Source organism: Akebia trifoliata, chromosome 11, assembly GCF_017979445.1.
Source record: "Akebia trifoliata isolate Shusen 1 chromosome 11, ASM1797944v1, whole genome shotgun sequence".
In the NCBI taxonomy this organism is placed as follows: domain Eukaryota; kingdom Viridiplantae; phylum Streptophyta; class Magnoliopsida; order Ranunculales; family Lardizabalaceae; genus Akebia; species Akebia trifoliata.
The window spans coordinates 27,967,487-27,983,403 of record NC_141385.1 but is presented as its reverse complement, the minus strand read 5'-3'; the positions used below and the strand labels follow the sequence as shown (position 1 = coordinate 27,983,403).

Genomic DNA, 15,917 nt, shown 5'->3' with positions numbered 1-15,917 from the left:
GTTCTGCAATAGAAAATTCAACTTCAACAACGATACACACAGAGACTAATAGATAAATGATAGAATTGGTTCCGAAATTAACAATAAAAAATATAATTGATGCGGGGAGAGAGAGAGAGAGGAATTGCAGAGAACGAGAGTAGGGAGGTTAGGGAAAAAAATGATAAAAAAGATAGGGTCAAATTTGAATTGTATGGAAATTTTGGACTGAAAAACTATTCTCGTCAAAAACGAAATTGAGAAGTACCAATTTTGATACTTCTTATAAAAGTACTATTTTGACTCTTTTAAAAAGTTACTCTTTCAAAGCATCGGATGTCCAAACGGTAGAGTAAGTGCTTCTGACTCCCAGCAAGAGTCGAAAGCACTTAGAGAAGTCAATCCAAACAGGCCCATAATTTCCTGGGGGAGAACAAAAATGTACTCAAAGAATACACCATCGACATTTGATCTAGCTCTTGAACGCAAAGAAAAAAAATGCATGAATGCGTCTACGTGACTTACAACAAGAGAAATTGAGTTTATTCCCTGATTTTACTAATGAAAAACGAAAATAAATTACCAATTATGACAATTTGCGTTTTACCATATTTTATGACTGATGAAAGTGATACAAATACATATTATGAATCGTAGTTGTGAGGAAGATGCTTTCCACTAATGGTATTAGTCATTTGAAAGTTATGTTTTCCGTTTTATGTTCTATTTTATTTTTTTATGTTATGTTATAGTTTCTTTTATATATGATGTAAAAGCTATGCTTTTCGTTCGATAAATCATCAAAGACCCTAAGTTTCTTCATTATCCAAAATTTTAAAAAATTCAGAGAATTTTATGACAATGGACTCAACCACTTTGCATACTTGATGATGACTTGTTTACAATTACGTCCATATGTTGATTGACTTCTACATCATGTCTTGAAATATTAAGTATGCATATCACTTAAAGATAAAAATGATAATTCAATTTTTGAAACGGTATTACAAAACATGATCCCAAATACTAATGTCTTGAAATACTAATAAAAATAAAACTCTAAGAGGGGAAATATATTCATTCATGAGACCTTGAAAATGTAACAGTTAAATCAATTTTCAGTTTCACTTCTATGTCCTCAATCAATGCCACTTGGCTCACTTTTCCAAAAAGACGGAAAAAATTATCAATATTGAAGAGTATTGATTGATCTTCAATAGCTAACCCTATTTCGATCTATTGATGATGCTTCCCCCTTATCGATCTTGTTAGTGAACATAAAATATCCACAATCTTTTACGCATTTCTGATATGGACGTTTTTTATTCTTCGTATTTGATTTGATGACAAAATTACAATTATTTTTCCTTGACAATTGGGGCATGCAATTTTCGTTAGACATTCTGGAGAAAAATGTCCCGATTGATTCCAAGACCAATGTACATAAGTTCGTTTTCCATTCATGCTTCAACCTGGTAGAAAAACAATGGTTGCAATTATATGAAATACAACAAAATTACTTGTCCAAATATTAAGTTCAAATTAACAAAAAGTGAAGTGAAAAGGGAACCATTTGAATTTGTATACCATGTGAAATCAAAACAAACTTACACAAACATTCTATGTTGAGAAGTTTAAGTATCCATTTTTATAGTTACTTGCTACTATTTTCAATGATAATAAAAAATCTTAATTTGATCCATTTTTTTAGTTACTTGGTACTGTTTTACTAACAAATCATATTGTAAGAAAAAAGCTTTGCAATTGAACATACTCAACCCATCTAAGACACTAAATTTGACTTCCAACAATAAAAATGTATAGCAAACAAACTGATCCTATCAAGGACATTATCTTAAGACATTGTAATAGAACTTGGCGAAACAAAAAAATTAAAAAATGAAAGAAAAAAGTGAATTTTTTATTGTCGCAGTCGACAATAAATTTGAGTAATTGTTGAGTTCGTCAATTAATTTTCATCGAGATCGAAAATTAATAAAATCTCAAATTGTCTAGGTCGATGAAAAGTTTTATAAAAAAATGTGTCGACTTCAACATTGAAATTTGCAAAAAGCAATTTTTGGGATTTTCTAAATATGAGAAAAAGTTTGATGTTTTTTATAATTTTAATGGAAAATATGGATCATAGTAAATTTGTACAATATTATAAAACAATAAGACCTAGCTAAATCACTTAGAACCACGTAAAAAGGGTAAAACACCGAATACTAACTTACTTGAACACATATTGTTAAAAGAAGAGCGCTAAAACAATCTAAAAAGGAAGAGAAATCGTAAAAAATAGTGAATTTGGAGCAAATCAGTGCTTTATCATTGTTGTAGAAGAAGAGAAGTCAAAAGATACCAATAAGGCTTTGTATATAGCAAAACTGATATTTTCGGTAGTTTACAATTGAAAATGGAAGGTGTGGGGTCAAATTTCGGTGAATGGAGTTGATGGACTCTACCTCACGGATTTGAAGTCACTCCTGCTACCTCTTTGCTAGTACCGGTGTAGTACCTGTCAAAAACTCTCCGATGCTCAAGTTAGAGAAACAGATGAATAATCAAATATACTAGTTAGACCTCCAATCCGCCAAAATGACCTTTCACTCTGTGCAAATTGTACTATTTATAGATCTTTTCTCCAAATCAGGGTTTCCCTTTCTCACGAGAGGTGATCCCAGAGAATCCCTTGATTATTAGGATTTTAAACGGAATGGGAATATTTTGGATTAAATATGTTATAATAGAGAGATCTCCTTGAAGATCTCTGGGCTTGGCATGTGTAAACCAGTATTACGGATATTTTTTGACAGGGTTTACCTTGCTTGGCAGATTAGATCTTATTCAGTGCTATACTATTCTTCTGATCAGGTCAGACACTTTCTACCTTGGCCTACCCTTCTGTTGGGCAGCGCTCCGTATGCTGATTTGCACATGATACCATTGAACCGATCTGAACATAGGTACGATTTAGATAACTGTGTGGTTATTTTCCTCTAAAGAAAGAAAATGGATATGTGAGACTTATTTGAAGACATTGATTTAAAAAATGAACTATATAGCTCACATCGAAAAATGGACTAAAGTTAACAGGAGGGTCTTTTTAAGTAATTTTTTTCTTTTTAAATCGATGGTAGCCCATGATTTTTAAACTCGTCTAAGACCGAGACATATCGCCCGAGTTAACTCGGTATCAGAGCTAAACGAGACCAACTCACAAAGTCATTTTTTGATCGACTTTTACATCTCACAATTCAATTTTTTGAGTTATCTCACGAGACGTCTCAAACGTATCGGAAAACTAGTCCGAGATGACTCGGTATCGAAGCTGAACGAGACGATACACGATACCAAGTTTAAAAACCATGCGGTAGCCACACGTTATTAAGGAGGAAAATAAGTTGGTAGGGGTAGGGCATCTAGATCCTTAGCCGTCTTGACACGTGTCTTGTGGTCGTTGAATGTGAAGCTCTTTGTCCCGGCTACTGAAGAAGAAGAAAGAAAGCAGTTTTGCCTCGTCGGTTCAAATCTTCTCCGAAATTCGAACAGCACCATCAATCAAATGCAACAAAAAACATACATATAGAGAGAGGTTGGAGGGGGATGGGGGATCTCTACGCCTTAGATTTTGATGGAGTGCTTTGTGATAGCTGCGGAGAGAGCTCTCTTTCTGCTGTTAAGGTGATTCTCTCTTTCTCCATCTTTTTTATTTTTCATAAAAATTGTTGAGTTTAATAAACTCTCTAATATATGTCTGTTAGGCTGCTAAGCTAAGATGGCCTGACCTATTTAACGGTGTGGATTTATCCATGGAAGAATGGATCGTTGATCAGATGCACATTGTAAGCTCTCTCTTTTCCCTTCTTTCCTTTTTTCCCTATAGATCAACTAAGAAATTTGTGATTTATCTCATCATCGTTATTGTTGTTTTTGGTTCACATTCTTATCCATCAAGATAATCATCTCTTCCTCCATCTTTTTTTATTCTTTTATTTTATCATTTTGTTAAAATTTATCTGTTTGGTACTATTTTTGAGCTACCGCTCATCTAATCTGTGGCCCATAGGACTGCAACTTGGGTGGATCAAACCCAAACGGGATGGGTTGAACTCGACCTTGGGTCAGGTCTGGGCATAATGGCTTGGGTGCAGTCTGGGGTTTGGACAACAAAAAAAGTGCCCTAATAAAATTGGGTGGGGCTCAGGTATAGGCATTGTCCAACCTGATTTGCCCCAACCCGAACTTAATATGACCATAATTTTAAAATATTTCTTATGTCTTTCACTGCGTTTGGATAGAGCTTCTTGACGATTTCTGCTCTTGCGGGGAGCTAGCAAACGTTTGGATAGATTTTTGCTTTGGCGTGGAGAGGTTTTTGCTCTTGCAGGGAGAGGTTTTTTGCTCTTTGTGGAGAAGCTTCAAGGACATGCTCTTCCGCGGAGAGGTTTTTTGCTCTTGCGGGGAGTGATTGAGCTTTTGCTCTTGCACGAAGAGGTGTATCCACACAGGCCCTTAGTTTCTTTCACATTCATTTAATATGTATACTTTAGTTTTGAGGAAAAGCAAGATTTTCTGAGCTAGGGCTTAAAGTAACTCATCATCAGTTCGCAGTCAACACTTCAATTTTTTTGGATGCCGCCCCTAGTCAGATGTGCTATCTCAGAGGTCTGTTATGTTGGTTCGAGGCGGTGTTAGTCCTACTAATAAATTTGAGGAAAAACAAGATTTATGCAAGGTGGGGGTCACATACATATGATTGCTGATGTCAGTAAGGTGGGGCTCGAAAAATACATGATTTTTTTTCGCACTTATTTAAGGGGATTTCTATTATTTTTGAGCAATTTTTCGATGGAGTTTTGAGGGTGATTTCTTGATTTTTCAGAAAAAATTGAAAAAAAATTAGATTTGAAAATCTGAACCATCAGATCTTCTAAGGGTTTTTTTGATCTGATTTGTTTGACAGATTTGGCCCCATTCTCAAATTTCTCTACACTATGGAAGTGGTTTCACTTGATTTAGACGAGTATTGAAGTGTTAGCGAGAAAAATACCTCTTTAGGTTTACCGTCCCCCCTTTTTTATTCGTTTTTTGTACCAAAACTATTTCATCACCCACTTTTGGTCTGAATATGTCTAATGCAAGGGGTTCAAATGTTAGTGGATCCCACCTTGGTGCACCGGTGTTGATTTCTTTAGTGACGGGTTATGCTAATAACCCTGGAGCTCATATTACGATAGTGAAACTTGATGGTATCAATTTTTTAGAGTGGTCGCAATCCATTAAGATGTATATCGGTAAATGGGGGAAATTAGGTTATCTCATTGGTCGTATTGTGGAGCCTGAGGAGACCAATCCTATGTATGATCGTTGGGAGCAGGATAATCTGACGGTGATGTCATAGTTATAACATTCTATGCAACCCCAACTTAATAGGAACTATTTGTTCCTAGATACAACTAATCAAGCTGGGTAAAAGGTTATTAGAACATACTGTCAGAAGAAAAATGTGTCTCGTGTTTATCACCTTCACCAGGAGGTGACAAATTTTTGCTAGGGGGAGAAAAACTTGGCAATGTATTATTCCACTCTTCAATCCTTGTGGGAAGATTTGGATCATTATCAGGTGATTAAATGGAGGAATGATAAGGATGCAAAGGAGTTATGCAAATTGACCAACCAGAATCGAGTCTTCCAAATTTTGGTCAGGTTGCATCCAACTTATGAATTTATTAGGGTTCAGATATTGGGTAGTGATTGCATTCCATCTATTGAGGATGGATCTTTGTCTGTGATGGAGTCTCTTTTTGAACCACTTCCCACAACCCTTCTCTCCACTATGTTTGGAAAAGACAATTAGGGAGGATCTAAACGGAATGAGAAATGAAGCGATGATAAGGATAATTTCCATTGTGATCATTGTGGTAAAATCTGACACAGTAAGGCAACATATTGGGATCTGATTGGTGGGCCAACTAAGTTCAACAAGAGAAAATCGCAGCATTCCCAACTTAAGCCTAATGCTCATGTTGCCATCCAGGATTAGTCACAACCTAGTTCTAGTAGTTTCAATCTTTCTACTGAGTTACCCACATTTCGAGACGAAATAGAGCATCTGAGAAACCTCCTTACAAGACTCAAGGGATAGACGAGTTCCTCTTCTTTTGCCCAGTCAGGTATACATGCCTCTGCAAACACTGCTAGTTTCCTTTCTTCTTGTCCATCTTGGATCATTCCCCATGTTGATGAGGGTATCACAATCCTTGCTTGTTGTAGAAGATTCATGGTCTATTGTGTGTTGTAGAAGACAATTTTTATTCCATCGTTGGCTAACTGTTGAGGGACCTCTTCACTGGTGCTGTGATCAGAATGAGGGGGTGGGGGCATGGGAATAAAAAGACTATTATGTGGTTGCCAATCATTCTAAGTTAGCAATCTATCCAATCTTAAAAAGATTCGCTTGTGTGGAAATTAGAAACTGCTCTTGTTAGACTTGACAGAACCTCTCAAATTGCCCACAACTATCTCAAGTCTTCTTCCAACAATATTTAGCGTCCAGATGTTGATCATTAGGTCACAGTTGAATAAAATGCTTAGTTCAACTACTTGGCTGATTGATTGTGATGGAAGGTCTCCTCTAATTCAAGAAAGTTCCAACAAGTACCCTAGTTTGGGTTCAAATTTCTCAAGTCTTCCAATCCAACATTTGACATGTAAAACATCGATGGCGATGGGAGGTCTCCTCTAATTCAAGAAAGTTTTAACAAGTACCCCAATTTGGGTTTGAATTACTGAAGTCTTCCAATCCAACATTTGACATGTATTTCCGCATCGAGTAGTAGCCCCCACATATACCCGATTTGTTTCCCATCAAGGGCACCAAATTGGTGGGGGGGGGGGGGGGTTCACATGCTATTTACTCGAGATTCTCCCCAAAATAATCACGATTCTCGAATGCAAAGTGCACCTAAAGATTTTCTTAGGAGAGAGAGAGAGAGAGAGAGAGAGAGAGAGAGAGAGAGAGAGAGAGAGAGAGGATTGTTCTTGGATGATCAAGTTGATTTTCTTACAGAAATTTATAGACAACTACAATCACTAAATGAATGACGAGTGTCATACCATGTCATCCTATATTTACAATCTAACAATAACCTACAAAACTACTTGTCCTACATGGCAAATGCTACACCATATAACTGTAAGAGGAGTTAAGAGAAGTTAGAACAACTATATAGGCTTGGATGGCACATTCTTTATCTAAGGAGTGTCGAAGGCATATGTCCAACAATATACATTATTTACCAAATGTTTGCACACATATGCATAAGAATCTAGAAAATTACACAAATTTTGAAGGAATTGAGACGAGGACAAGAAAAGAGCTAGGCAATATCGAATTTGTTGACGAGGTTCGTCACCCTAAATTGGTAACTACGTCCCTAGGCTCTGGGAGAGCCAATCCATATTTTATGAGTATTACAAGTATTTCTTTACAAATCTTGGCATCTTGGGCTATGTTAGACCCAGTGTAGTCAAGGCGTGCGCCTTAGGTGTGGCTTAAGGCGGGGTGGACTGAAGGCGCCTTAATACATGTGAGGCGGGGCTGTATAAGTGAGGCATAGCAAGGCGCATGATTAGATCTCTTTCTCCCTTAACTACACTGGTTAGACCTCTCTCGAAGGTCCGATCCCTCTTCTCTATTTCTTTTCTCCCTTTTCTCCTCTTTTTTTTTACTGATTCTCCTCCTTTTCTCTGTTCTCCCCCCTCATTTTCCTAGAAGTGCAGGGATTATTTAGGAGAATTCTCCAACAATAGCATTAACCTCGTTGGTAGTGTTTTCTTTCTAATGTTATTTGGGTGGAAGTAGATTTGAGTGGTTTTTCACATTTGAGATTTTAAAAGATGTTTTTTTTTCCCTTTATCTAAGGGCAACCAAAAGACAAATCTACCAGTGTATATTTAATGAAATTGGTAAAACTAAGGGTAAGAAAATGTAAATGGACTTGTTTTTGAGGTTTTCGCCTAATAATAGTATATACATTGAATCTTCTACCACATCCTTTACGAATAAAGACATCAAAGCATCCTATCTGGGTGGGAGTATAAATTGAGTGGTTTTTCACATTTGAGATTTTAAGATGATTTTTTTTTTCTTTCTCTTAAGGGAAACCAAAAGATAATTCTACCATTTATATTTAAGGAAATTGTTAAAACGACTCATAAAAAAATGTAAAGAGACGTGTTTTTGAGGTTTTTGCTAAATAATCTTATAGACATTGACTCTACCACCATATCCATGACAAATAAAGACATCAAAGAAATAGATGTCTATTCTTTCTCTAAAGGACCAAAATTAAATGGAGTTTTAAATTTTTAGGGACCTTTTCACTGATAAAGGTTATGTTATAGCTGATTGATGTGTTATACTGTGATAGGTTCGGCCGGTTGTAGAAACTGGATATGAAAATTTACTGCTTGTGAGGTTGCTTTTGGAGATCCAGATGCCTTCCATTCGGAAGTCCTCGGTGGGTATATTTAATCTCTCTCACTAATTTCATAAAATTCAAACTTTAACTAGCTAATGCATATTTATAAACCTAATTTTATGCAAAAGTTGCATGGATCTCTCTTCCTTGTTTATTATAGAAAATTGAAGTAACGACTAAATCTTTTCAAGATTCAAAGAACATCATCCATGAAATTTTTGGTGCACATTTTATACTCTTTCACATCTGACAAATAAGAGGTTGATGTGCAAGGTTGCAACAGGACTCACCATTGAAGGTATATTGGAGAATTGGACAAAGTTGAAACCAGTCATTATGGAGGAGTGGAATGAGAAGAGGGATGCCTTAATAGAGCTTTTCGGAAAGGTTAGGGATGAATGGATAGAGAAGGACTTACCAAGTTGGATTGGTGCCAATAGGTACCATATTATCTTTTAGTGACTTTTTTTTTTCCGGTTTTTGGATAAGTATCTTTTAGTGACTTATCTAAATATATACGTGCACAAGTGAAACAAACAAACGAGTGTGTGCTGAATTAATAATACAGCCATGAAGGGCTAATTTGAGCAGAAGTACTTGAATTTCTCCTGATTGATAGTTTTAAAATTCCTTAATCAAAATAATTGATGCACAAACAAGGGGGTTAAGGTTTATATTTGATTTTGAAGTGCCAACTTAGCTAAGTGGTAAGACGTGTGGAGTATTGTTCCCACGTCCTAGGTTCAAATCTCCTTGATCCCAACTTCATTTGCTAACTACTAACTTATACCTTTAAAAAAAAAACATGGGGGTTAAGACCCTATGTTTAAGGCTTTAATAAAGTCTATCTATAGAAACATATAGTAAATGAACTATGAAATAGTTTGTAAGAATTGCTTAAAACAAGAAGATTATAGGTGAGTTAGTGATTTTTCCCTGAGATTGTTGATACGTAGATGCGTACTATGACCAATTTTTTTTTTTTTGAAAAGAATGGGACCTCGGCATACCTTGGCACTTTTTGTTTTTGTTTTTATTTTCCAGGTAAGCAGCCAAATTATTGTTTAGTAATTATTAAGTGAATGAGGGTTTTGAACATAGGTTGTGCTATCAACACTCAGAGACTTTAAACCAACTTAGTATGCTGGCAGCTTCTATCTTGGCACTATTATGTGTTTGCACATCTGTTTTGGTTGATCTAGTGGTATTAGAGTTGAACGAGTTATATCTCATGTTAATTTCACTGAACTCTCCATTCTATTAGTTTGTCCATGGTATTGTTATATTAAGGCATAGAGGTAAGTATTTTGTTGATAAATAGGTTCTATATATTTTGGTTCTCTAGTTAGCAATGTTTTAGACATTGAGGCATGATATGAGGTGCTCAGATGGCAGCGCCTCAGGCCTAAAGCGTAATCCTTACATGCATGGAATTTTTTAAACAATTATATAACGTATATAAATAATTATTATTGAAATATGAAAAATTAGAGTAGCTACCATATATTTCCAAATTTCAAGTTTCTAATCTACATAATTGAAAATACTATAAAAATTTAAATACTAAATACTATAAAAATTCCTTAATGAATCAAATAAATTCAACAACTTTCTTTGCATATATTACTATTTTATTTTCAAATTTATTTAAAAAAAAATTTATGTTATTCTAGCAGCAACAAACAAATAGAAGAAGAGAAGAAAAAAGAAAACAAAAAAGGAAATATGGTTAACATATAATTCTAAACAATAGAAAAATTAACATGTAGGCGTTTGTCTTGGCCAAAGGGTGTAGGCCTTAGTCATGGCTTATGCGGGCAATTTTCTGTTCACTCATTCCTCGAGATATGTTTAGAAAATTGATTAGACTGATCCTTCTTTAGTGAGACGGATTCCGATTTTCTTCTCAGTCAGGATAGTTTGGTTCTGATCTTATTCTTTGGCGAGCTTTGACACTGGTGTGGTGCTTACCTAAGAGACTTCAATTGTCAAGTTAGAACAGGCCAACAAGGTATATATACCAAAGTTGCAGAGAAAGAAAGAGAGTTTGAATGAACATATTTGTTAGAACTCTCAGGATTTAGTCCCTCTCGATGGAGGGGTTGGCTCCTTTTTATAGACTTGGGTGGGCAATCATGAGTTGAGCCATCATTGCCTTATTTGTAGCTACTCACCCAATATCCCATGTATGCTAATAATTGAAGTGACATCAATTATATTAATGACCACTTCTCTGTGGTTTAGTAACCGCCACATGGATTGGGTTTGTTTGAATAATGGTTGAACTCAAGAGTCGACTGCTTTTCCAAGTTATCTCAGTTAAGCTATGTGATTGCAAATTGGTTGGATCAGGTTCAGGTTCGTCTATAAGACACTTCATAAATTGATTGGATGCCCATATCAATATTTGTTGAACTCCCTACAAATGAATGAGGGATAATTTAATTTGATTGACTGAACTACTTTCATAAATAGGGGGAGGGTATTTGGCCAACCATGGACGAACTCCTTACGCTCTTGTATAATGTGTTCGATCCCTTGGCTTATCCTTGATTGTGGGTTGTTCTTGCGGATCCCAATGTATTTAATTGCCAATTCTCGAGGATCTTATATGTGAAAAATTAGACCCCTATAAGTTGAGAATCCCAATGTTCTAGGAGTCTCAAGCAGGCTCCACGCTAGTAAACCTGCTCAATAGAGAAGGTCAAAATCTTGTCATCTCACTGGAGAAAAGATCATAACTAAACAATCCTATCTAAGAAGACTGGATTCCACCTATCTCGCTGAAAAGGATCAACCTCATCAATTTTTAGTACATATCTAGAGGATTGGGTAAAGAAAAAAATTGCTCACACCTCAAATTGAGAAGCAGCCTTTTGGGGGGTCTTTTGTTTTGAGGCGTAAGTCTCAGGAGCTGTCTTTATGTTTGTTCCTTGTGCTTTGGGGTCAGCCTTACTCGTCTTTAAAAGCACAATCAGTTACCAAATGGGCACTTGATTAGGTCTTAGCTTGCACTCTTAATGGACAATAAAGTCAACTCTTTCGAGGATGTGACAAATTACTGAAAGTGGATAACGCATTCAGTAGTTCTCTCTTGTGAGTATAATGGATTACTGAAAATGGATAAGTAACATAATCAATATTTCTATCTCGTGGTTTTGACACATGGTCTCTCTCTCTCTCTCTCGCTCTCGCTCTCGCTCTCTTCTGTGATGTATTGAATATTGAAAATTGATCAGAAATGCCTCCCATACAGATTGTATCCCGGTGTATCAGACTCTTTGAAGTTCGCAAGCTCAAGAATATATATTGTCACTACAAAACAGGTGCTCCCTTTGTTATATTATTTAAAATAGCAACCAATCACAATTAAGGTTTAAATATCATCTCAAGGCATTGTGTTGGTCATTTGAAAGACCAAGTGTCTTGATTAAGACATTCCAAAACCAAATCCCGAAACATTCAATGTTTTGTTCTAGTCTAACCAACACGGAAATGTCTTGACTGAGAGACTACGAAACTTTAAACTATTTCTACTTAAGACTTTTTAAAAACTTTCTATTTTGATCAGGAAGTTTATGAAAAGAAAGTCTGATTTATTTCTGAATAGGTTGTGATATTTTTGGATATTGGGCTCCAAAATATTTTGTTCATCCAACATTGAGGGATACTTGTTTACTTAATCATCCTTATCTATATCATTTCAGAGCCGATTTGCTGATGCCTTACTGCGAGAACTGGCTGGAGTAACAATTCCTTCTGACAGAATATATGGTCTGGGATCTGGGTTTGTATTTTTTCCCGAATGGTGTGAAAAGCAACGACATGATCATTTTGGTATTTGTCCAAAGTTTTTCAATTTCCATGACGTGATTTGCTGCAATTTTCTTTCAGTCCCAAGGTAGAAGTGTTGAAGCAGCTTCAAAGGAAACCAGAAAACAAAGGGTTAACACTCAAGTAAGATGTGTTACTGCTTACAAATATTAAAGACTGAAATTTTTACTCGAATCTAATCATTTTAGGGTAAATTTAAGATACACCTGGGTTTGGTGTGTATTTGAGTTATATCCCTGGGTTATGGTGTGTGCTTGAGCTTTCAAAGGATGGATTAGGGACTAACAAAAAAAAATCAATGAGAATAAAATAGGTTTTTCTCCGAGAAAACTTTGCCAAATATATCAAGGGTTAAGGATGATGGACTTTTGGGGGAAACCCAGGAGTCTTCGCCGTTTTTTTTTTTTTGGGGTTGGGGTGTGGAATCAAGGGTTGTCAAATAAATCCAAGTTTTGATCTGGTCGAAGGAAGATGATGGATTTTTTGAGAAAAATTCATGGTTTTGGGTAAGAGGTTGAACTTGAGTTTATTTTGGTAATTTTTGTTAGAATGAAGACCGTGATCAAGGGTATGTCAACACTTTAAAATTCAAGGGGTATCTCAAATATGCACCAAACCACAGAGGGCTATGTGGAAATTACCAATCATTTTAGCAACTCAGCCTGTTTTTAGGTAATTCTGTCTGCAGTCTGTCTAAGCCTCGTCAAAACAGTTTGGTTACGCTTTAAATATTTAGTGTTTATATTTCCACACAAATTTTTTTGATCACACCAATGGATGAAATTACCAAATAGTAATATAAATATGCCAAAGAAGAAGTTAGGAGCAGTGTTTTAAAATTCCTAAGGCTTACCTGAGGCGTTAGCCTCAATTAATTTTTTTTTTTAATTCCTAAAAAAATATATATAACAATTATAATAAATTCAAAAAAATTACAAAACTATAAAGTAATCAAAGAACAAAAGTAAAAAAACAAGTAAAAGAACCATCAAACATCAAATAAACATTAAACAATGAAAAAGTAGGGAAGTAGCAATGTAATATAGTATCAATGTATCGTCACTCATAGTATCAAGTATCAAATAAACAACTAGTTTAGACCTAGCAATGAAGTTTTAAACCCTAGTGTAAATTAGAGAAGAATTAAAACAACTAAAAATCATCTTAACTAGTAAGGTCCTCCAAAGAGTCATCATGAATTCAGATTCCTTAATTATATTCATGATCTGTCTTTATATCTTCGTGACTCAAAAACCTAGCATGTCGTTGATTTGATGTTTTTATTTAACCACAATTTTTGTAAGAAACTTGTAGGAAGGGATGGAATCAAAATCAGACGAATATTGGGAGCTCAATGAACAAATCTTTATGTAGGGAGAAGTAAGGTTTGAAAGAGAGATTTTGAGATTTCTCTACAAATCTTATGTTTCGTAACCTATTTATGAAGTTCTAGTAAATAAAATAAAAGACATTGGGAGGGGTATTTAGTTAAAACAAAACAAAAAAGCAAAAAATAAAATTAAAAAATAGACCCACGGTTTGGGTTTTTATTGCAGGTTTGAGGGTTAAGCCTTAAAACAGTTACGCCTTGAGGCGTATGCCTCACATGTTTTTCAAAAGGCTTAAACCTTGTGGCATTGAGCCTACGCCGCGCCTTGAAGCATATGCCTCAAGTCTTAAGCCTTTTAAAACATTGATCAGGAGACAAGAAAAATAAAGAAGAGGCCGAAAGGAATGACAGCGATAGTAATTTGATGGTAATGAACCTTCCATTTCTTCCTTGATGACTCATAATTAGTCCCTTAGAATCAAAGAGCTTTTCTCACCAAGGTAGTAACCCAAATGGAAAAGCTTCTTGAATAAGAAATTAAAGAGGGTGCCCTCATTAAAAAATTAGAATGGTTATCCCCACCCCAAACAGTATATTTAGTTTCATTGTTTAGTATATTATAGAAAAAGTTGGTGTGTCAATGGAAACTCTAAATTTATCACACCTGTAATAATTAAGTTAAAACTAACTCATATTTTTCTTTGGAGCAGCTTTGTGGAAGATCGACTTGCGACACTTAAAAATGTCATCAAAGATTCTGAGTTAGATGCATGGAATTTGTATTTGGGTACTATTTTTTTAAATTTCCTCTTGTTCTCTTTCACATTTGAACTTTGGAACCAACTAGTGCAGATCATAATCTAGTACTAATTGCACTTCATCACTTGAAAATTCCTCCTTGCACTATACCTACAATTGCACTTAGCGAAAAAAAAAAAAAAAAAAAAAAAAAAAGAAGTAAAAAAGAAAAAAAAGAAAGAGAGGTTACACTCCGCACCTTCATCATTGTTGTCTTCTTCTTGATTGACCGAAGCCTGCAATAGGCTGCGACATCACCCCTTCTCTTCTTTTTTTTAGACCGAGGTATCTGGGCATTTGCAGGTCCCCTTACCCCACGCTCACCAGGTAATTTCTGGGATAAATCCCTGAGGGTTCCCCATAAGGGAGGATTCAAACTCAAGACCTCCACTTGTTGAGGAGTGGTCTTGGCCATCTCACCAACCCACTTCATCACTCCAACAAAGAATGGTAGAATGCACTTCATCATCATCTTCTTCCACCAATTGCAGTACATACATATGGAAGCAAAACAACGAAAGTTGGTGTTTGTGACTGATTGGTGGTAAAATTGTGATAAACTGACTAAAATAAAATAAAATGAAATAAAAATACTCAACTGATGTGTCATGTGCACAAAACCATAGATTTTTTCCGCGAGATACAGAAGGAAGAAAAATCCTATGGTTCTGTGAACATTCCACGTCAGTTGAGTATATTTGAGTATCTTTTTTTGAGTCAGCTTATCATGGATAATGGAGATTGCAAAGAAAAATAAAAATGAAAAAGTTTATTTTTATTTTTATGGTGTGGTGGGTGTTAGGTTGCAATCAGCAACCTGTGATCTGCAAATAGTTGGTCCCTTATACTTTGCCCTTTTTTTTTGGGATTTCATAAAGTGCTTGAGTTGTGGGATGTGGGCTTTTGTTTGTGTAGGGAATTGGGGATACAACACTCAAAACGAGAGAGAGGATGCAGCGAGCATTCCCAGAATTCGAATACTGGAACTCACTGATTTCAGTAAGAAGCTGAAATAATCTTTCTTCTTTTCTCTATTTTCAGTAATTATTATATCATATGATAGCTACTTATTTAACAATTGATTTTAAGGCTATAATAATGCTACAGAGGCTGAAACCATTATCATTTTTCTTATCCTCTCTGCTTGTGTGTGTCATTTACCATTATTTACTCTAGTTTAATTGATGATTTTTGATTAATCGCAGGATAGGGTAAAAATCAGGTAACATAATTCGGGATGGTTTGACTTATCTGATCCGATCTAGTTAACTTGGTTGACAAAACCAAGCTATTATTACTGTTTCAAATGAGTTTAATAACGACTCGAACTCAAAATTCAATCGAGCCAACTTGATTTGATATGACTAAGTTTTGAGCCAACTCAACAGCTTTAAAATGAAATAACTCCATGATGGGGGCTGATATTTTCTACGTCCACTAGGGTCTTAGGTACAATGTTCCATCTTATGTTAAAAATAGTGTCCAAA

The 15,917-nt window shown here is 35.5% G+C and overlaps 1 protein-coding gene across 1 annotated transcript; it reads left to right on the top strand.

The window, feature by feature from the left end:
* Positions 1 to 3,390: 3,390 nt before the first annotated feature.
* On the top strand, positions 3,391 to 15,572 carry LOC147391203 (ribosomal RNA small subunit methyltransferase G). Its single transcript, XM_086458211.1, has 9 exons — positions 3,391 to 3,666; positions 3,747 to 3,827; positions 8,418 to 8,507; positions 8,742 to 8,908; positions 11,725 to 11,794; positions 12,176 to 12,255; positions 12,363 to 12,425; positions 14,343 to 14,419; positions 15,346 to 15,572. Exons 1-9 carry the CDS (start codon positions 3,589 to 3,591, stop codon positions 15,444 to 15,446), a joined length of 807 nt encoding a protein of 268 aa, XP_086314337.1. The 5' UTR covers positions 3,391 to 3,588; the 3' UTR covers positions 15,447 to 15,572.
* Positions 15,573 to 15,917: the final 345 nt, after the last annotated feature.

Excerpts from the sequence above, each read along its gene's own strand:
- LOC147391203 (XM_086458211.1), top strand. The coding sequence starts at position 3,589 with ATGGGGGATCTCTACGCCTTAGATTTTGATGGAGTGCTTTGTGATAGC. Across the intron at positions 11,795-12,175 it reads ATATTGTCACTACAAAACAG|AGCCGATTTGCTGATGCCTT; the intron begins GTGCTCCCTTTG and ends ATATCATTTCAG. Across the intron at positions 14,420-15,345 it reads TGCATGGAATTTGTATTTGG|GGAATTGGGGATACAACACT; the intron begins GTACTATTTTTT and ends TTGTTTGTGTAG.